Below are 21,478 nucleotides of genomic sequence, written 5' to 3' on the forward strand. Positions count from 1 at the left end.
GGATCACTACTAAAGCCTGAAAATCTCCAGTAAGAACGCTGTTGATCAAAAGCTGGCTGAATGATCACACAATTAATCATGTTTGCACCCATTGGATCAATAAGAAACTAATTACTAGTCAAATGATTCTCATTGTTCTCGGATAAAACCCGGACACTGTTCTGAGATCCTACAGGCTAATTAGCTACTAGGAAAGCACTTTAAACGTTCCACAGTCGTAAAATGAAGTTCTCGCAGTGGTATCCGAAAAAGTTCGTATGTATAGAAAGGAACAAAACAAAGCTCTACACACTTAGAATTATATTATGTCCATAAAATGTCCGTTCCTTTACGTTATACACAATTTACGCCAGTCCAAGCGTGCCGAGTGTGAGCCCGAAAGCAAGCTGGTTGAGTAGACCAGCAACATCGACAAGGCTATTTTTGTATGGTTAGAAATTGAACGGGTGAGGTCGGAGAAGCAAAGGCTTACAGGTTAGCAACGAGATGGAGGACACCAGCAAGAAGAATCTCGAGGCCAAGAAGAACCTGGTTGAGAGAAGAGTCGATGCCACCGAGGAGAGTGTCGAGATCTGTGATAGAGGCCGCACTTTGCAAGCCACTTATACCATTGGCGATGTCCTACGAGTGTACACGCTCAGACAATATTTATTTAACGTAAATGAGAGATAGAACGCACGGAAACGATGCCGGCAACGAGGCTTGCAATATCATCCTCGCTTTGGCGCTTTATCAATGCTCGTGAAGAAGGTGAGAGTCCAGAGAGGGAGCTGGTAGCAGTGTCCAGTGCAGCCACGAGCTGGTTGACAAGCGGAGTGACGTTATCGTCAGTCGCATTTCCACTTGATGCAATACTCTCTAATTTAAGATCCAATGTGCATTATGCAATGTTTTAGATAGAAGAGAAGAAGAGCAAACGTACGAATCTGGGGGAGGATAGAGTCCGTCGATGACTTGAGAGTCGTAAAGACCTGCTCAATCTGTGCATTGTCACGCTTCGCAACCTCAGCGGTAACAGGGCTCGGTATGGCGAGTGCCATCGTGCCAAAGGTCACAGAGACGACAAAGAAGGAGACAATGCGAGTGAACAGCATGGTGACTTGGGATAATGTGCGGCGAGCAAGGATTACTGGGGAGTACTTAGCAACACAGCAGTGTTTGTCTTCGCCCTCTGCAAATTTTCACCTCCTTTATACCCACCATGAAACAATTAGATGAAGGGGACAGCATAGACATCTGAGTGAGTGACGAAAACATGTCGTCAGTCGAGCCACAAGAAAATAACAGAACACAGACAAATGACCTCACGAAAGCAAGGCAGTGTTGACGCGATTGGCCATGTAGAACGGACCATTGTCCAACCAACAAATGAGACCTTGAGAAGAAGAGTCCCAAAAAATAGCAGTAAATCAAAGCCTAATTCACAGATACGGATCGGGAAATGGTGAGAGAACGAGAATAGGTCCGCGATGGCGCACATTCATTTCTAATTGCATAGCGGAGTCCAGAAATACACGTTGGAGACTACCGCGTGGAGTCGATCCCCAACACCGGTGTATAGGCCACTAATCAACGCGTCCGCAAGACGTGCCTATGAGAGCCTTACAGTGTGGAAAAATGGACAGCCTTCTGAGCTGGGCTGTTTGTACAGTAATGTGATGACAGGAGATTGGCGAACTTCGGTAGCTCGAAGAGCAGAAGCACACAGAAATGCAATTTGCCATATGGCATTCCAGAAGAAAACGCGGAAGCCCCGGGTGCATCTAAAGTTGTCATAGCATTAAGGAGAACGAATGGAAGCCTTTCCCGTTCTAGATCTGAAGGTTGCCGCACCACCGCCTTATCCCGCTGCAGAAGTCAAGGTGGTGCACAGGAGTGCCCCTGGAAGCTTGATGTATATTTGAGACGGAGAGACGGAGTAGTCCAAGGATGGTCGATAAAGCACTCAAAGATCCCTGAGTTTTGCATAAATCATTTGTTGCGCAACCAGAGATGCAGTCTCAACACATTGAGTCAGGTACCAAACGCATTACTCTGTGTATATGACTATATGTGTGTGTTTGGGGGGGGGGGGAGGGAGGGGGTAGTGGAAACCACTTTCAAGAGAGCCTCTACGACTGGCAAATTCCGCAGTAAAAGCAGAGTTGGCGATGAGCTCAATAATCTCCGAGATTGGATTTTTGCGTTGCCACAGATCGAGCCGCATGGCTTCTGCCTTTTCAATTTTGTACCCGCGTAGCGCCCATTGGTCTCCCGCGATGGGTCGCGCATCAGATTGAGACTCTGTAAATTAAGAGAGCTCCTCAGTGCGTCATGAAAAATATTGGCACAGTTATGAGAGTGGTGAAGGTAAGTTTCAAAGAGCTGAAAGGATGTTGTGTTGTTTCGTTCACCAGAAGCGCGTCGGAACCGAAGTCATAGCACGTGGTTGTGTTTCGCACGTATTATCTAAGCGTACAAGTCGTTAGGAACCAATCTCGCTAGAGTACGAGTGGAAACTGGCCAGTTTGCCACACTGAGGTTATCCACGTGGGTTACTCACGAGGATAACCACGAGGGGAACTGAAACAGGGAAAAATACTATGTGGTGAACTGTATTAAGTAGCATATTAGTTGTTCAACTCTGCTAGTTTTCCACATGTGGTTATCCACGTGTGGGAAACCCTCAAAACAGTTTCCACTCGTACACTAAATCTCGCACTAAGACGCACTTAAAGCCCAAGGGACTATACAATGGACCATCCTTCAGTTACAACATTATAATTTTGCAATCATACAAACATATTAATATGGAGACACGTATACTGCTATCAACTATTTGACAATTAAGCTTCGTCTAATCAAGTGTCCGTAGTAAGAACTCGTCAAAAGAGCATAAAAATATCATGGCAAGTGAAAAAAACAAATAATCAGAAGTTTCTAGAAATTTGTATCTACGAGAGATGTAAGGTTGATTATCGGAGGAGTGAGAATAAGTATGTGTGAGCAGTCTTTTAGTCTAGCGCCGTGAGCGGATACGGAAAATGTAAGTCAAGACGTAAATCATCGCGATCTAAAAGAAATTGACGAAATTGTCAATACCGACTCAAGTATAAAGAGGGACGACAAAAGTTGACTTACGTTAAATCCAATGTAGACCATCATCAACCCGAAGTCCCTCCAATGATTCGAATAGAAAATATTGAACGACGTCTCGAGGAACTCATCCGTTGTGCGATACGCGCAGAACTGGCAGTCGGTCGACGCGTCCGGGTTGAGTAAGTACCCTCCTGCGCGAGAGATGTACGGGTTCATATATTGAGAGCACGTCTGGCCGGAGGGAGGGGTAATAGTGTTAAACTCGGGTGCAGAGCAGTTTATTTCCAATTTCCCGACAGCTAAGCAGTGCAAAATGGTAAGTAAGACATTAAGATGAGTTGATACGGTTTAGCACTGACCCTGCCCAAGGGTACCTTCGATAAGATAGGTGAAAGGCGATACGCGGTACATCCACTTCCACCATCCCAAATTTCTGAACGGCTGTAATACACCATTGCTAGACGTCAAGTGAGAAACCACACGGAATACAGCAAATATATAGAAATACTCACAAAGAGATGACGAAAGAGAACAATGTGCTGAACAAAACAGCACCGATAACGGCACTCGGGGCCATCGCCGCAACTGCCTGAGCAAATGTCGTGTAATAAAGCGGGAAAACGATGCCGAGCATGAGATACGTATATCCACCACGGCCCGACTCGAAACCGACTGTCCAGTACCAACAGAAGAAGAAAAGTGTTGCACCGAAAATGTTCCAAGGAATTTCAACAGCCAGTTGCGACGTTAAGAGTGCAGACCAACTGTACATCCGGCTCGGACGTTCGCGCACTTCATAGACATTGCGAACATCAATAAAGATGACTTGAATTGTGTTAGCATGCGCAGCAGCAAGAATGGTCGACATGAAAATCGCCTAATTCGATATCGTCAATATCGATCAGAGTAAATGATGAAGGCATGAAACGCACAAAAAGCTTGTTCTGAGTGCCCTGGATCGAATCTTTTGCCTTGAAGAACGTAAAGCCAATAAACAACCCAGCAGCGATGTTCAAGAACTGTTTTGCCATAATGTACGTTGGGTTGCGCCAATAGGCTTGGAAGGCACGGGCCGTAAGCACGTAAAACTGGTAGCCCCACAATGTCGCAAATTCCGACTTCTGCGTAGCCTGAACGGGCGGCTTCTTCCGGCCCTCCTCATGAATCTCATCGAGTTGGGCCTTGAACTTGGTTGCCTCATCGGATTTCATCCACGCGCTGTGCCAATCGATCGTCGAAGTTGCAGTTGCACCAGCACCAATGACGTCGAGCATCCATTCGGCACTGTTGTTAAATTAGTATTGCAAACTAATAAATGCGGAGGACAAAACGACGCACGGATTTTCCTGAGGCTCGCATTTTCGAGCGCCGTTCTTCTCAAAGTAGTCAATGATTGTCATACAGTTCTTTCCGAGATCGCCGAAGTACACCGTCTGTCCTCCCTTCCGAAGAAGCAACAAACGATCAAAGACCTGGAACAACTCAGACGAAGGCTGATGGATGCTGGCGCCAGTCATTAAATTAGTCCAAACATATATAGTAACAATTGCAAACACTTACGTGCAGAGAATGGCTTGTCCGTGATCTGCCAAATCGCGCAAGAAAGCCATGATAGCCCAGGCAGACTGACTGTCCAACCCACTTGTAGGTTCGTCCAAGAACAGTAAGAGCTTCGGCTTTGCAGCCAACTCGACTCCGATCGTTGTCCGTTTCTTGTACTCCACATTAAGAGATCCGACAATAGCATCGGCGTAAGCCTCAAGTCCGCACATCTTCAAACATGTCTCGACGCTAGCGAGAGAGAGCATAAGAAGGTCATTTAATACTTGGGAAAAAGATACGCACTAAGCTTCCTTCTCCGAAAGCGGGACAGACCGTGGCTGACGAAGCTTCGCAGAGAACAGCAATGCTTCGCGGACGGTAGTCTCGGGTAAGTGCGTATCCATCTGTTGGCAATAACCGCTAAACGAAACCAAATATTAGTATACAAATTCATCATTTATCTGAAGTGGACAAAGAACATACGTCTGTGCTTGGAAATCATGTGGCAGTGCTTGACCATTGACAAACCGATCACCGGAGATCACACCTGTGTCTGTGCGGCCGGCAAGGACGTTTAGAAGTGTTGTCTAAATAGGAAAGGAACCGAATTCAGGTCTCCGTTGCGGGCCACTATGTTTCAGAATTACCTTGCCAGCACCGGATTCACCCCTTTCAAATGATAAAACACGTCAGCATTTGTTATGAGAGTATTTTGTGCCGAATATTTACTCACATGAGTGCAGTCAGCTTTCCGGGGACGACATAGCCCGAGACGTCGTCCAACAGAAGACGCGTTTCACCCTTCCCAATGGGAACAGTGTAACGCAAGTTCTGCCACGAGAAGATATCGGTCATCTCAGGTGTCGCCTCCAATGCCTTTTCAACTTCCTCCGGAGATTCTTCTCTCTTCACCGGGTCCTCGGGCTTCACTGTACCTTTTTCTTCGTCCAAGGATGTTGCGCTAGATTCAACGATATGCGACACATTCGATCCACGCTTGAATAGCGTTGCAGCCGTATCTGACGCACTGGCCGTGTTAAATTCGGTGAAGAATAAGAGTAAAGCGAAGAAGCCGGCAAAAAAGGCGACCTCGATTCCAAAGTCCATCCAGAGTTTTGACCGTGAATAGCCGTATGAAATTTGTGCAAAGCGATTACCATCGACGGTCGCCTGGCCCGGGATAGACCCGACAGTTGTGCACACTTGGTTTACGAGGTTGACATTCTCGTATCCTGCGCCACTTGGAACAAGGGAAGCACACGTCCCATCGAGCGTAGAGAACTCATTTGTCAGGATAGCCTCGAAACCGTATCGGAGCGGCTAGACACACCCACAAGTCAGTTATTGCGGCAAGGAGTGGTTGGGTTAGAAAGCGTACATTGATATAAGTAATCCATTTCAGTGCACCAATCATCGTCGGTTTCGGAATTGTATAGCCGGTGTAGAGAACAAGAACGAGAGTCGCAACACCAGCTACAGCCTGTGCTCCCGATTCCCGCTTGAATGCTGCGGCAAGTGTACGGAAGAAAGCTTTCATTGTCAATGTCACAGTGAAGACTAGGAGGAAGAAAATGCTGCATGGAGAAATGAGTTCCTGTCAGAGGAAATACAAACGGAAGCATGGATAAACTTACAAGAACTGGCTAGCAGATTGTTGGAGCTTGACTAGGAAATAGAGGATGACCGAGAAAATGATGAGCGTGATGAATGTAATTGGTATATCAACCAGAGTAAGAGCGACAGCCTCCGTAAACGGATGGTACATCGCAGCTTTTGCATGTCTGTTGACGATCGGCCGCTGAGCGTAAAGAGCAGGAATTTCAGCCATGGATGACAGAGCACCGAAGAGAACAGCACTAAGTTCAACGAAGTCAAAGAAATGGAGTTAGATTTTGAAATTTAAAGAAGTTAACGGAACATACAAGAAGAGCACACCACCACGCGAAAAGTACGCGCTCGTCGAATCCGCAAGCCTAAAGAAGATTGTACCCATAATGATCGCTTGGAAGATATACGACACGGCAGTGATAACCGAGGCCGTCCAATCGCCCTTTAGGATTTGTACTCTCCGAACCATCACCTCGCGGATCTGATTGGCAATGCTGATCGTATACGGACTCTCAGGGCGTGCATGTTTCGCTCGTTCTGCTTGCGCAGATTGAACGTATGATCTACGCCTGATTTCCTTCTCTTCCTTTGATAGAGCGGGAACGCTGGGGAGTCCCTTTCCGGCGAGTGGATCATCGGGGTCAACGTCAGTAATGACATTTGTAGCAAGGAACTCCGCTATCTCTTGACGATTTTGCTGCGCTAGTGAGTGCCTCTGGAATGCTGAAACCATCTCGTCTGCAGTGCGTGGGACACGCGCTTCGTACCCATCGCGCACCGTACGCCCACCTGGATCGGTGACAGCAACAAGGAAGTCCGCAGTTGTCTGTCTATTCGCGGGCTCCCATCCTTGTTCAATGAAATACTTCCGTGCATCGCTTGCCGGTCCGAAGTAAACCATACGACCTTCGTTGATAACGCACACCTTGTCAAAAAGATTGTAGAGCAACTCCGAAGCTTGGTAGATTGACACAATTGATGTAAGGCCTAAATTGTCCGTGGCAATGCGTAATGCGCGAACGAATTCCAGAGCAGTGGAGGCATCCAGACCGCGTGTAGAGTTATCCCACGCACCCAACCTCGCGCGAATAGCAAGTGCTTCTGCGATTGATACACGTTTGCGTTCACCGCCACTAACGCCCCGTATAGCAGCATTTCCGACTTTGGAGTTCTTGACATGTCTCAAACCAAAGACCGTGCCGAGGATCTCTACCAATTTATTGGTGAACTGCTGACGACTGACGCCGGGAAGCCGTGCCGCCCTATACGGCATACGCGTGCGAGCCGCAAAGCCTACTGTCTCACCCACAGTAAGAGTTGGGAAATGAATGTCATCCTCAGGACAATAGACGACATCGCCACGGTAATGCTTGTGAATCTGCTTTGGAGTAAAAGACGAGAAGTGAAGTAGACCGGAAACATCGGCGTATTCGTCGTGTTGGTTTGATAGTGTCTTGAGCAGTGTAGAGCAACCAGCGCCAGGACGACCCAGTACAACTTTAGTAAAAGGCCAGTAAGTCAGAAATATCTACAAATAGCCAGCATGGATAACGTAAACGTACGAAGCATCTCGCCAGGATTGACCACGCCTTCAAAGCCAGAAATAATGTCGCGTACTGGAGGGTGAATTGCATTCCTTATCTTCTCGAGAGCCAAAAACGGATTTAACTGGGAGCCAACAGTGGGTTGGTAGCTCGCTGTCGACCCGAGACCTTGCACGCGAAGATTCTGGAAGACAACACCGAGTTCACGAGGTTGTATGCTATGTTCGCTTCCTCTGTAATGAAATACGTTAAACTGGTATTCACTGTATGCTATGCAAATCTTACAGTTGGACCATATCCTTCAAATGTTGCTCAAAATCAAAGGCTTCAGCATCCGGACCGACGACCTCGGAAACCGCAGTACTGCCCGCAGACGAGGGTACCATACTGGGCTGTTCGCGGACGCGACGGAACGGAAGTGAATGTGTAGAGAGCGCCGCAGCGCTCTGCTGCGTCTGTTGTGTCAGAGTGCGTCGCAGCTCATTCACGCCCTCTGGGTCAAAGTGGTCGATAGCGACATGTGAACAAGTCGAAGCGCGACGCCTCATTGGTCTCCGAACATTCTCAACGCCTGATTCAGGAGGACGTTCTGCACCTGGAGCGTGGTGTTGATGGAAAGCATCTCCATGACTTGCAGCGGCCAAAGCAGGTCCAGACGGAAGCTCGGGAACGACGTCGCGTTCTGCAGGGGTTTGAGTGCCCGACACTGGAGTGTCTGAGCCGCGCTCCATATTCGATCCCATGAGGAATGAGGATCGGTAGTGGTCCAGGGAGGGAAGGGAGAAGGGCGGAAGTTACAAGGTGAATAAAAGGGAAGGGGGAAATGGAACTGGGCAAATTTGCGTGATTGTGCGATCGCATTGGACCAGCCTAGTTATATCAAGGCGCCGAGGACAAGACGAGTCGCACATATCGTCAGCCTGGACTGCCGGGATTTGACGCGTCGCAAGTTGTCGCACTTCGTCTTGCCATCGCACGGAACGTTCTTTCCGCGATCTGATCGCGTCAGCATTGTGAGTCATGGCTAACCAAAGCACGTGTTTGCTCCGATAACAATTTCCGTCACCGTATCGCACTCGAGCCCGGTGCAACTGACAAATCGTCTAAATGTCCAGTTCGTAAAGTGCATAAAACAGCAGGGAAGGACGCTTGTTTTCCAGCGTGTTTTTACGACCCATCGATTCGCTAAATGAACGCAGAACGCAGGACGATTAATATTTCCTTTCCCCTAAGTGCGAGATACGGAAGATGCGAGACATCCGGCATCGGACGACTTACCCATCTTGTGCTGTACAGTGTGCATAATTCGTCCTGATGCATGCCCCCTTAATTATTACAACGTTTGTCTGCACCTATCATCGCCGTGTCCCCGATTAAGTCGTACCACCGATAGATGGTGGCGACCGGACTGATATGATGGACTCGTCATCACTGGTCTTAATTGCGGCAAGCGCGCAGGTGCTGCGGTGCGATGTTTACTGGAGGCTTGCTTATGCACCCGCTGCCAAATGTCCGAGCGCCTTTGATTGCGTTCGCTGTCTAATTCCGGGTTGAGTCAACAACGGTGGTTTCCTTGTCGGTGCCTGAAAAGAAAGTGTACTCCCATTGGATGCGGATGCAAGTAAATTACCCGGCAACCTTCTCCTTCTATTGGAGCGGGATTGCTAACTCGGGAACACTATAACGCGGCTAAACAGCGTTCACTTTGCTTGGCAACAGTTCGCCATTCGACCTTTCGAGAACAAATACCAGTCGTATCTACATTGCCATAGTCGTATCGTTCGGAATTCATTACCCAACTCTGGGCAGTCATTCTACTCTGGGCAGAAACGTATCTAGTCAGTAAGAGAGAAATGGATTGATGAGTAACTTACAAACCTAAGTTCATCTTGAACGAAACAAAGCTCCTCGATGTCTAAAATTGGAAGGCCAGGCCTGCCCATGTTTCGTCAATTTTTGACACTGATATTGGCCTCCTTGACACTCGGAGCACCCTGTGGCAGGCCTGTGCATCTTTGACATTGTTTTCCAGTGAATTAAATGAAAGAAGACAAGAAAGCTTGACTTCGAAATTGGACGCCTTCGAGTGGGTTAATTTGACCATCTGTTGAGGCACGTGACCCATCATTGAATACAATCCTTATTTGAATATTTCAGCTTTTAATTTTTTGAAATACTTCATTTTTCTATTTGCCCTTATTCTTTTCTCTTACTCAGATATACAGCAATAGAAATGGCTTGAGCAATTCATTGGTAGAAGATCGTGCTGCTCAGTACATGATCATATTAGGCAGATTAGTACTGTAAATCAAATCATGATGATACTATAAATCAACATTTGTGTTCTTTGTCACTTATCTGAACACGATTCAATCAGAAACACTGAAATTGTAAGGCCAGAATGGCAGAGCGCCAGCCAAGTCACTGTCCAAAGACAATCCAACGCATGAGCGCATCATTCTTATATTTGTGATAATCGATGTACAATTGATTGATTTCTTTTTCTACAAACATTCTGATTCTCCACATTGCACGGGTCGGTCAGTCAAGCGTACTACCTCGTCAGCATTAATCATACATGAGTATATTATGCATGGATACCTTACACCGCATGTGGTTTCGGTGATGGTCAACCTCCGAACCTTGACCAATTCATCTTGCCTTGTAGTGAAAGAGTTTCAGTCGTGTTTGTTGAGATAGAGGGATTGCAGCATATCTCATGTAGGTATATAGCAGCATTTGCCACATTTACGCGAATGAGGGACCTTCCAGGCGTCAATGCTACACGATGTAGCGTTCCTAGCCAACTTCCACGCTTCTTCTGTGCTCCAGGTGAACCGTGACAGGCCATATCAAATGTGTACACAGCTTCGGAGTTTCAGGCTTAAATGCGAAGAAGTTATCGATACACCTTCTCTGCTCCAAGTTCCGTTGGTGAAAGGGTGGACATGAGCAGTCGTGGAGCAGTAGAAGAGTGTGTGATGACCAGTAGAGCTCTGGCTCTCAGAAAATATAAGCAAAGTGGATCTCGTGATCGTGTACAATGAAGACTAGTTACGGCGATCGCGCCTCCCGAGTTTTCGACTCTGGCGACCACGTTTCTCCTCAACGCCCACTGCTCTCCTCGTCACTTTTGCTGGTTTTTACTCGTTCAGATAGATCGCTTTGGACTGTGTATAATATCCGGGACTTGCCTCAGAACCCTTGCACATTGGGAGATCACTGTGTATCAGCTCACTTCGAAGTGGAAAGTTACAGTGCCGCATACAGCATATACCCATGTCAAAACGGCGTGTATCGTACTATTATGACAGTACGTCCTATCTTGCATACTCCTGCATCATGGAAAACGTACATGAGAAACGTAACTTATCGTTCTGCCCCAACAACAGATGATGTCGGCCTTTTCTCGTACGGTCTTGGACATCCGATGAAGCCGCACCGGATACGCATGACGCATGATCTCGTCTCTGCATATGGCATGCTCGACAAGATGGACATTTTACGACCCCGACGAGCTTCTCCAACAAATATGACCGCGTTCCACACAGATGAATATATCCACTTCTTGGGCAGAGTGACGCCGGAGACGGCAGAGGAGTTGACATATCATGGGACGCGCTGTATGTCCTGTTTGATCTAAACTATGTTTAATATGCGAGATATTGATAATGTCTGAACCCAGTCTTGGTAGGAGAGGACAATCCTGCATTTGAAGGCGTCTTCGAGTTTTGCACGATATCCGCAGGCGGGTCAATAGATGCTGCGAAGCGTATTGCCGCTGGAGCAACAGACATCGCAATCAACTGGGCTGGTGGACTACATCACGCCAAAAAGCGCGAAGCTTCTGGGTTCTGCTACGTCAACGATATCGTACTTGGCATCCTTGAGCTCTTGCGAACATTTCCGCGTGTACTGTACATCGACATTGACTGCCACCACGGGGACGGTGTTGAAGAAGCATTCTACACGACGGATCGAGTGCTTACATGCTCGTTCCACAAGTTTGGGGAGTATTTCCCGGGCACGGGACATGTTGATGACCATGGGAGGGATAAGGGCCTTGGTTATGCTGTTAACGTCCCGCTAAGAGATGGCCTTACGGATGAAGCCTTCAAGGGTGTTTTCGAACCTGTGATTCAACGTATTCTCGAGTGGTACCAACCTTCTGCCGTTGTACTTCAATGCGGGGCAGATTCACTTTCAGGCGACAAGCTCGGGTGCTTCAACCTCACGATGGAGGGACACGCCAGCAGCGTGCAATACCTCCGTAAATCGGGACTTCCTCTTATTCTACTCGGCGGCGGCGGATATACGATCAAGAACGTTTCGCGAGCTTGGGCATATGAGACAGCGTGTGCGCTCAACATAGAGGATACGATTGATCGGAACTTACCGTGGAATGCATATTTTGAGTGGTTTGGCCCAAGGTATCGGTTGGAGGTTGCAGAAAACAATATGGATGATTTGAATCCGAAGGATGGCTACTTAGAAAGTATAAAGTGGGCATCTTACAATATTCTTCCGCGTTGTGATGCTAACTAGTTTGTAGAGAACAGGTGTTCAAACAAATGTCGGCGTTACCCTTCGCACCCTCCGTACAGATGCACGAAGTCCCAGGGGAAAGTTTAGGCGAGCATCTCGGAATTCCTCCCTTCGATATCGAAGAGAACCAGGAATCAGAAGAACTTGACAATAAACTCGGTCGTAAGTCTTTCCATCTTTTTCTTCAATTAATTTTGTTAACACTGAAATCAGAACAATTCCGCCGTGTATTCAATCTTCGCCGGAACGAGTCGTCATCAAGTGACGACGACGGGCCATCATCACCCGACTCCGACTCAGACGACATACAAGCAACCGAAAGGAGTCGAAGACACCTATATCCACATCGTTATGCAAAACGCATGAGTCTACTTGGGTCTATGAAGACGTCTATCACGGACGAAGACGCAGGCCAGACGGCTCGAAGGTTCTTCCACAGTGCGGCTGTGTGGGATCCTACTTTGAAGACTGTTGTGTTGAGAGATGGTGTAGGTGCTGCGCGGGGTGATTTACCTTCGATGGATTTGACAGGTCCTCCGACTAGTCAGGAGCGGATGCAACTTCAGATGAATGGTGTGGATGAAGACGACATGGCTGTTGACGCAGACGAGAGGTGGGGGAATGGTGATGTTTCGATCAGTGTCGAGTCGTGATTTTCGCAATACGTCTTGTCTACTCACAGTCTCCTCCCGCCTGCATACACACACACTTGACTACGCTTGGTGATTCCGTCAACCGTTCATCCTACCCCATACATATGATCATATCTATCCGTTTTTCTAGTGCTTTAACACTTGCTATCGCGATGCTTTCGGATTCAGTTGTCTATTCGTCCCCATTTGGTTGTTCCTTCACAATTCTTGCACAGTACTATATCGTCCTAGAGTTGCATTTGTAGTTAGGATTAATACTGCATATATTTGGATTTTTTTGGGATGGAAGTTCGTTGATGGCGACACGTGATGCTCTTGACGCGTTTTGACGCGCTAAAGCTTGTTTTGCCTCTGACCCTTCGTGGTACACTTACAGACGCTAAAGTTATAGATTTTGAACCAAGACAATCATGGTAGGTAATGACTGTATTGTTTTTAAACTATTGGACTAAAATCGTTGTATCACAGAGCCTGCAATTTTTACATTCGCATGACAGCCAAGAAAGTACGCGATCGTTCCGAGTTTCTGTCCACATACGATGTAAACTAACTCTGCAACACCATCTCAAATGAATCACACACAGAACACTCCGATGCGATCTGGGGAATCCACTGGACACCAAAAGACCGTATCATTTCCATCTCTGCAGACGGAACAGTCAAACAATTCGACGCGTCTTCAGGACAAACGATCTCTTCGCGTCCCGCGCACCCTGTTGGAATTGTTTCGCTTTCGGTAGATGAGAAGGGTGAGAAATCGTTGTTTAATTCTCTTGAAGGGCGGACTGTGCTGTGGAACTTGGAGAATGGGGAAGTTGAGGGACAGTTTGATAGTTTTGTGAAGAGTGGGAGCGGGGAGAATGATCCTGGTACGTACCGTGAAATGGATTGAAGTCTTGTGAATGAAGGTGTTGGTATGTTTAAATCTTCGCTTATAGCGTGGAGTGTATCGCTGCATCCGAGTGGGGAGACGTATGCCTCTACAGGTGGGACTGGGAATGTCACGATTCATTCTGCTGAGTCGTCGAATTTCGGCGAACGTGTTGCAAAGCTTGAGAGTGGACGATCGAAGATGGGGATGTGTTGTACGCATGTGAGTACAACCTTCTCTATCCCCTCATTATGTGGGTCTTGAGCAAGTCAAGACCGGTAGACAGAGGCAGGTTTGGCAGAGGGCAGAGGGCAGAGGGCAGAGGGCAGAGGTACGTCCACTGGCCTTCATTGTATGTTGGTTATATGTCAATTTAAGTCATAGTACAATTACACCAGTTCAAGGAGCTGTGTTCCTACACCCAGACATCATACAAGTGATTGGTGACTACGAAGGGTTTTTTCATGTTCCTGTTACGCGTTTCTTTACCTACACGTTTGTTCCGTGGAATGTTTCTCCTGTTTTGTCTGGACTTTCTTTGTATACGTACGAGTCTTGCATGTCGCCGAGATTTACTGGCATCCAAGAAACACGAGTCCATTTCCGATAGATTCTCCAGCAAGAAAAACTTGTATTCGTCATCTTCCCGCGTAACAATACATGTCAGTGATTCTTGTGCCTCGTAAATTGAATAAGCAGGATTTGGTCAACTTGCACCAGCGCTTCTCCACCACCTTACGACGCCATCTTCACCGCCTGAGACGAACGCTCCAGCTGAACCAGGTGCAACCTGTGGTCGCCATGATACGCCCCACACTTCCCCAGTATCCTGAATCGTTGAGACTGCTGCACGCGCTGCAATGTCCCATACTTTAATCGTCTTATCTGTCGACCTATATCACACAAGTACTCAATTAAAAACGCCTCTATGAAGGTATTTGAAATAAGGGTAAACCTACCCGGATAGTGCCAACCGCCCATCAGGCGAGAACGCCGTACTTATAACCCACGAGCCATGCCCTACAAGCGGCGCAACCGCTCCTCCGCCCGCACCACCTCCGCGACCAGCACGCACGTCAAACAACATAAGTCGTCGATCATCTGAAGCAGATAGGAGGAGCGAAGAGTCGGCGGACCATGCGAGTGACCGGACTGTCGTTGCGTGCGCGGTGTATGTGGATATGAGGGATTGGGAGGTTAGGTCGAAGATGTAGATTTGGCCTGTTTCGAGGGAGAGTGCTATTCGTGTTCCGTCTGGACTCTGTAATTCGCAATCAGAATGATTTAAAATAAGAATTGAACGTGAATTTATGCGGTGTGTATATGCGTGCCGTGACTCCTGCACACGTAGAGTCGTCCCACTTAGTGTAGATGCTGAGTCGTCATCTAGGTGATCTTGTGGTGGAGGGCTGTGTCTCTCGTCTCCAGCATGTGTAGGCTCTGGTGCAATAGGAGGGAGAACAAACGGAGTAACTGCACCTTCAGCCGGGGCTCTTCTTGCTTTCCCTGGTTGAGCATTATGTGCTGTGTTATTACCCAGTGTTATGTTTGCATGAATATTATCTGCAGTACTTGGTTGTATATTGTGTAACGGCTGCTTCAACTGACTTGCCATTGGCCTCAGATTCGTGCCTCCTTCGTTGACTGGTGAAATTACTATAGTCAACGTTGGTCTATGAACCGGGTCCCCTGAGTTGGCATTAATTCCATGTGAAGCCATGTATCTATAGTCTGCTGAAGCGTCCATCCAGCTCGATGGTTGGGAGTATGTAATTGGAGAATAAGGCACGCATGATTGATCAGCTCTCTCCTTAGCACGTTGGCAGTAACGTCTGTAGAGGGACAGAAATGCAATAGCAAGTATGAAGATGCTTCCGCCTACAACAGCTCCTATGATGCTGCCTTTGTGTGATTTCTGAGGGTGTCTGATGCTTTCAGTAATATCATCTTTGCCTTCATTTGACACAGCTATCAGTAAAGTTGTCCGTAAAAAAATGAAGCTGCTTACCTTCACTAGCAATATTTCCAGCCATAGTAAGGTTGAAAATGCCATTGGGCCACGTCGTGGCTAATTACAAAGGAATTACAAATTAATTAGACAACTTATATGATAGACTCACGATTAGTGATTGCCCAGACTGGAATTGCAGTATCTTTTGGAATTGCTTTATTTGTAGGATAATACCTGAAAAGTTTGAATGATCAAAATTACTGGCTCCTCAAAGTGTAGTTTAGAACTTACTCTGTACTGGATAAGAAAGGTCCAGTACAATTTGCTGAATATAAGTCCCATCTGTGTTTGTGATGATTCCAACCTTTTGTACTATGTTGCTATATCAATGCAGATTACCCACAATATCATTGAAGACTCATAGTCTGGACCCTGACAATCAGTGCATGCCTGTAAGGTGTTATAAGCTGCCCATGAACTATCAAGACAAGTATTAGCAGTCCAGAATGTGTGCATAATTGTAATAGTAAGCATTGCTATGTTCACTCACCACCCACACGCATTTGCACTGAACATGCTTTGTGGTGTGTAGTGTACTGTATTACTAGGTATTGGTGCCACTTCCCATGTCCCATCTGCACAGACAGAAAGGAGATAGGCAGCAACCAAGCATGGGCTCTGCTGTAAAGTGTTGTTCATCCAACTCAAGCCTCCAATACAAGCCAGAGCTAACACTGTTGTTGCTTGCTTCTTAAGATCTGCTATGAGTAAGTTGCGACAGTTGACCTCTATTGTAAGGAATGCTATTAGTGCAAATAAGGGTGTAATTGAGTTCTGTAGCATCCTAAACTCTGGTCATGTAGTTAGGTGGTTTGTTTAACAAACATCTTGAAATTTATGATATGATACTCACTGAACAGGGGCTGGCAGCACTACAGTCAGCTATTGCTGGGGGAGGGAGAACAAGTGAAGGACGAGGATACAGGCGTGGGCTGACATGAGTAATCAGGATCAAGAAGTACTGTTCTGGTGTTGTTCTTCATTTGCTTCCGATCAAGTGTTGCTAGTGAAAGGATGCCGATTGGTACTGCTGAACAGCCTCCTCCAAAAGCTGAGAACAAACTCCTTGTCTGTGTCCTTCATGAATTTGTTTGCTCCGAAGAGCTTGCTCATTTTCTGTTGTATTTTTCACTTTGTTCTAGATTATATCATTGGACTGGATTGACAGGATTTGACTTCCAGAGGATGCCGTGCCAATCATCTCAATCCTACATCAAGAAGCTTTTCAACACGGCCGCACTACCGCTCCGGATGCTGGGCATATGACCTGAAACAGAAGTTACTCGGCACTTGAGAAGATCAATCAACATGCAATAAAACAAAGTGTGCAATGATATTGTACAGATGCGCGAGATACATTATAAGCAAGCAAGCTTAACATCATGATAACAACGAAGAAGAAAGATGGGAGATGGCAGCCGAGTAGAGCGTAAGGTTTTCAGGCAGCACGTTCACCCTCGTCCCGCTTGTGACACACCGGACATCCCTGATCGATTCGTCTACGTACCATCGCAGCACTACATAGAAGAAAGTCGTTAGTATATGCACCCAATCCTCGGATCGCTTAGTGTTAAAAGAGGAACACAAGTCACTCACAAAGCGATCTTCGCTCCGACGTCCTGTTTCCCACCTAGTATACTCGAGAGCACAGGATCTTGCTGGCGTGATAATCGATCTCCGCCTTTCACGCAAGAGAGATGCACAACGTGTCGACATAGAAAGAGTACAGTCGCGGACGTTGGACCTTGGTGTAAGGGCAAGTTGCAAAACAGACATTTCGATGCAGCTAAACAATGCGGTAAGTGTTTGAGTTATCGTTGTAGACCAGTCAAGCTCGCCTGTTTCGAAGAAGCCTTTGGTCTGGTCCTTATGTAGTTTCCGTGCGAGCGTGGAGCAATCACCATCCAAAATAGTTTGGCACCCCTCAAGTAAAGAGATCTGCAGATTAAACGCCTGCAGAATCTTGATGAGAGCCTCTTTGAGACCTGGAATTTCTAATCCATTCTTGATCCGTCGGATCAGGCGTATAGGGTCAATTTCGGCACCGACGTTCTCCAGCAGTCCACGAATAAAGGCTGCAGAAATGTTAACGGTGTGACCGAGATACAGGTACTAGGAGGATTAGACGTACCTGGGCGAGTCTCTGAGTATCTAAGCAGGTCTTCCCACAAATCGTCATCATTTTGCTCCTTGGCGAAGTCTATAGCCTGAAGTTCTGTAGGTGAGCTAACGGAACATTCATTATATGAGGCCAAGGGACTGACTCTGTTGACATCGCCGAGGCGTTCGATAATCAAGGTAAGGGCCTGCTTATTATTTCCCATACGACCGAGCAAGAAGACCATCTCTGGTACGTAGTCACGCTCCTTGCAGACCAGGTAAGCCTATACGTATAAAGTCAGACCTTTACCTTCACAAAGTGAATGCTGTAACGAGCTGACCTTTTCGAGACTATAGTAGTTACTCGCACGAAGGAAGTCTATTAACCGGTTAGGTGCATATTGGGCGTAGAGTTGAACTTGTTCGTCTGCGTAGTCCGACGCGAGATGAGGGTCCTTGGCGAACAGTGCATCAAGGTATAAATAGAGGAACTGCGGTCGGCCCTCAAGTTGCTGGACTACGCGAGGAACCTGTGCACAATCGCGGAAAGTTAACATCAGCCTCATCTGTATCTATTATGTAGAGAAATTAACGCGATACTAACAGGTATAGAAAAAGTATGATCGACAAGCAATGCGATAGCGGGGCTCCTGCCTTTCGAGTCTAGACCTCCATCTCCACCCGATTCCTGCCTCTGCTTGACGAGTTCCTGGTCAAACTCGACGAGGAGAAGCGCCTGGTCCTGCACATCCGTGAAAAGATTATATTCACGAATAAGGTCAAAGACATTCTCTCTTCTCAAACGCAGAACATAAGGAAGAGCTTTGCCTGGTTGATGGTTGGCCAGGTACCTTCAGAAATGTCGTCAATAGACATTCGATATATGATATGCTCAAGATATTTCACTAACATCTCTGTAAGACATTCCATAAGAATCTTAGCCTCTGCGCTAGAAGATGATACATGACTGAGTTCGGACTGCACGGCGACCGTGACTGCTCCGACATCGTAGATCGTGTTTGGCCACTCCTTAACAGTCCTCAAGAGTGCCTACGACGTTATTAGTATCGACTGATCAAGACCCACGGAGGCAACATACCTCTCGGTCATGAGCGAGGAAATGGGCGAGAATCATTTCGTAGACAAGCCGCGAAAGACGAGGGGTCTCGGTGGGAATGTATGGAATGATAGCCTACGAATTCAGATTCAGCAAGAGTTCTTTCGCAAAAATTCTGTAACAGGCAAACCTGAAGTTGGTTCTTCTGTGCATAGACAAATATCCAATCTTCCCATCGTTGAGCATCTTGTGAAAGAACCTTCGGACACAGTTGTGCGGCTTTCTCATACTCGCCTATAACAATTAAAATCTGTATAATATTCATCACAGAACAATGTGTTCCTTACCTTCGTTGACAAGGTGTTCAATATAACGCTGACCAATCTCAGCCGCATCGAGGCCCTCTCCAGGCATGCGTTCAATCTGCTCTAACGCCTCTTCATATCGTTTTCGCTCAACTAGCCATGATATATGATCACGGCGATCGCGAGGACGAACCAGCACAATACTTCGTGGGTTCAGAACAACATAACATCTCCCAGCACCAGTCCCAGTCCCTTCTTCAGGTACTTCAGCCAACCAGTAATCGTTGCATCCGCATGTCTGATATCCCGAAATTCCGAGTACGTCTGAAGACATCTCTTCTCCCTTTCGCGATATAATACGCAACTCGGGCCGCGAAGCCAGCTTTCGAGCTTGGACTTTCGCGTCGGCAGGAGCTTCCTCCTTGAATGACGTATCCGGAGGGCTGTATGCGAGTACAAGGAATGCAGATGGTGCAGAGGGTGCATCCGTTAGGACAGGGTCCGCTGGGTGTGGTACAATACCCGCCAACATGTCATCGATTGCCAGAATTGCCGTGATTTCCACCATAAGAGGAGGTAGCACTTTCATCCTGCTTGAATCGCCAGGAGCAGGTGAGTTGGTGCCACTTGAACCTGAACCCCTTGGTCTAGATCTCACACGAGCAACTTTTATCGTATCGGCCCATGCGATGAGAAGCGTCGTGTCGTCTTGCCAGTGTAAGGTACATTTGAAGAGATCCGCACGCGGGCTATCGGGAGGACGATCAATGTATGTTATTCGCGTCTGCGATGACGTATCATAGATTTTAACACCCTAAACTTTTATCAGTTCATGCTGCAATATTCTAAGTAATAGATATTTACCGCATCATTTGCCCAAGCTATGAGTGTTCCTCGCCACCTTGCCATCCAAATTGGACCCTCACCGGCGTGTATGACAGTCTCTTTGTGACCAAGCCAACCCTTTTCGTGGAGAATAAGGTTTCCGGCCATACCGCCACAGACGAAGGTTCGGGAACTGCGCTTTGAGAAATTAGGTTCGAGAGCAATGGTCCGCATGGGCCGTTTCTTGTCAAATGCGTATACTTCTGGCGTTGATAACGAGTGAATGACTACCTGTCCTAGAATAACTTATTAAGAACGTTCAGAGACAGAGTACATTGCGGACGCTACCATCGATCGAAGCTGTTGCAACGAACTCAGCCGCGGAGTCGAAGCATATGTCAATTACGGAAGCAGAGTGTGGTCGATAGGACTTTATTCGCTGTCCTGAATAATCAAGAACATGTATAATACCATTGTGTGTCCCCATAGCCTGTGGATAGCTATATTATATTGGTAAAATGCCAGTACAATGGCAACATACCAGGTATTTTGGAGAAACTGCGAGGGCCGAGGCCGAGTCCTTTTCTAGCAGCGTTTCCGTCGCACCTCCAAGCAAATCGTACTTCAATGCTGGTTCATAGTCCTCATCGTCTTCTTCTTCCTCTTCTCCGCCTTCACTTTCTGTCTCGTCGACTTCGTCATGACTTCCAGGTTCGCTGCCATGGTCACGTTCCTCTTCACTTCTATGATCCGTTGTGGTATCTGGTTCCGGAGTATCTGGCCTAATTTCTGGAGCTTTTTGTGTTCCATTAGTCACGATTTCTCGGGGCTCAGACTGTCCTCCCTCTGAAAATTCGGAAGCCGCTTCCGTCTTGTCATGACCATTCAGCCCGCCATTAGTGTCCACGGTAGTATTCTGTTCAGGAGCGTCCTTCTCGTACACAGCTCCATTCACGACCTTCTCGGGCTCTGTCTGTTCACACGGATCCATCCGAACATGTAGAAAAGAGCCTGTAAAACTAGCTGGAAATGCACAGGGGTCTTGTGGAGATCGTAGACATACAGCAAGTACGTCTTTAGTCAAAGTCACGCACAGAGAGCGCGACTCGCGCGTTTATTTACATCTATTTGGCGCGAAATCTAACAGATCACGTGCACTACACCAACGAATTTTCATTCATTTCATTTCAAAAACACTGGTACACTCAGTGAACACTCAATTGTCGACCATGCCTCGCTTGCCACGCTCGATAGCGTCGGCATTCTCATCGATACGTGCTCCTTCACTGCGTGTTTCGAATATTCAAAGTCGAGCGTCTCAACTACATGTGCATCCTCA

General features: G+C 47.2%; 7 protein-coding genes across 7 annotated transcripts; 2 read left to right on the forward strand and 5 right to left on the reverse strand.

The window, feature by feature from the left end:
* Positions 1 to 344: 344 nt before the first annotated feature.
* FOMMEDRAFT_158873 (uncharacterized protein) lies at positions 345 to 1,094 on the reverse strand (the record flags this gene model as incomplete). The annotated part of the gene is made up of 4 exons (XM_007268934.1): positions 345 to 417; positions 473 to 621; positions 680 to 858; positions 923 to 1,094. The coding sequence occupies 4 exons, from the start codon at positions 1,092 to 1,094 to the stop codon at positions 345 to 347; spliced, it is 573 nt and encodes a 190-aa protein (XP_007268996.1).
* A 1,704-nt stretch (positions 1,095 to 2,798) lies between these two features.
* Positions 2,799 to 8,473, reverse strand: FOMMEDRAFT_111764 (uncharacterized protein). Its single transcript, XM_007268935.1, has 16 exons — positions 8,058 to 8,473; positions 7,791 to 8,005; positions 6,543 to 7,725; positions 6,255 to 6,476; positions 5,999 to 6,194; positions 5,354 to 5,940; positions 5,268 to 5,289; positions 5,104 to 5,207; positions 4,924 to 5,040; positions 4,639 to 4,869; positions 4,417 to 4,581; positions 4,011 to 4,362; positions 3,591 to 3,955; positions 3,438 to 3,535; positions 3,121 to 3,377; positions 2,799 to 3,052 (listed from the first exon to the last, which is right to left on the reverse strand). Exons 1-16 carry the CDS (start codon positions 8,318 to 8,320, stop codon positions 2,999 to 3,001), a joined length of 4,431 nt encoding a protein of 1,476 aa, XP_007268997.1. The 5' UTR covers positions 8,321 to 8,473; the 3' UTR covers positions 2,799 to 2,998.
* Positions 8,474 to 8,687: 214 nt separating this feature from the next.
* FOMMEDRAFT_158876 (uncharacterized protein) lies at positions 8,688 to 9,715 on the reverse strand (the record flags this gene model as incomplete). The annotated part of the gene is made up of 6 exons (XM_007268936.1): positions 8,688 to 8,768; positions 8,839 to 9,000; positions 9,051 to 9,060; positions 9,125 to 9,311; positions 9,477 to 9,591; positions 9,647 to 9,715. 6 exons carry the CDS (start codon positions 9,713 to 9,715, stop codon positions 8,688 to 8,690), a joined length of 624 nt encoding a protein of 207 aa, XP_007268998.1.
* Positions 9,716 to 10,873: 1,158 nt separating this feature from the next.
* FOMMEDRAFT_126875 (uncharacterized protein) lies at positions 10,874 to 13,236 on the forward strand. Its single transcript, XM_007268937.1, has 5 exons — positions 10,874 to 11,085; positions 11,165 to 11,395; positions 11,458 to 12,274; positions 12,325 to 12,479; positions 12,531 to 13,236. The coding sequence occupies exons 1-5, from the start codon at positions 11,052 to 11,054 to the stop codon at positions 12,968 to 12,970; spliced, it is 1,677 nt and encodes a 558-aa protein (XP_007268999.1). The 5' UTR covers positions 10,874 to 11,051; the 3' UTR covers positions 12,971 to 13,236.
* A 43-nt stretch (positions 13,237 to 13,279) lies between these two features.
* Positions 13,280 to 14,451, forward strand: FOMMEDRAFT_158878 (uncharacterized protein; the record flags this gene model as incomplete). Its single annotated transcript, XM_007268938.1, has 6 exons — positions 13,280 to 13,383; positions 13,468 to 13,475; positions 13,555 to 13,839; positions 13,909 to 14,063; positions 14,124 to 14,172; positions 14,240 to 14,451. The coding sequence occupies 6 exons, from the start codon at positions 13,280 to 13,282 to the stop codon at positions 14,449 to 14,451; spliced, it is 813 nt and encodes a 270-aa protein (XP_007269000.1).
* Positions 14,452 to 14,547: 96 nt separating this feature from the next.
* On the reverse strand, positions 14,548 to 15,359 carry FOMMEDRAFT_135868 (WD40 repeat-like protein; the record flags this gene model as incomplete). Its single annotated transcript, XM_007268939.1, has 3 exons — positions 14,548 to 14,734; positions 14,801 to 15,102; positions 15,321 to 15,359. The coding sequence occupies 3 exons, from the start codon at positions 15,357 to 15,359 to the stop codon at positions 14,548 to 14,550; spliced, it is 528 nt and encodes a 175-aa protein (XP_007269001.1).
* Positions 15,360 to 17,185: 1,826 nt separating this feature from the next.
* Positions 17,186 to 21,157, reverse strand: FOMMEDRAFT_22080 (vacuolar assembling protein VPS41). The gene is made up of 14 exons (XM_007268940.1): positions 20,681 to 21,157; positions 20,488 to 20,629; positions 20,179 to 20,435; positions 19,357 to 20,128; positions 19,200 to 19,303; positions 19,052 to 19,144; positions 18,863 to 19,002; positions 18,557 to 18,803; positions 18,294 to 18,482; positions 18,117 to 18,236; positions 17,984 to 18,059; positions 17,691 to 17,927; positions 17,449 to 17,638; positions 17,186 to 17,369 (listed from the first exon to the last, which is right to left on the reverse strand). Exons 1-14 carry the CDS (start codon positions 21,128 to 21,130, stop codon positions 17,291 to 17,293), a joined length of 3,096 nt encoding a protein of 1,031 aa, XP_007269002.1. The 5' UTR covers positions 21,131 to 21,157; the 3' UTR covers positions 17,186 to 17,290.
* Positions 21,158 to 21,478: the final 321 nt, after the last annotated feature.

The sequence above is a fragment of the Fomitiporia mediterranea genome (assembly GCF_000271605.1).
Source record: "Fomitiporia mediterranea MF3/22 unplaced genomic scaffold FOMMEscaffold_8, whole genome shotgun sequence".
Lineage (NCBI taxonomy): Eukaryota > Fungi > Basidiomycota > Agaricomycetes > Hymenochaetales > Hymenochaetaceae > Fomitiporia > Fomitiporia mediterranea.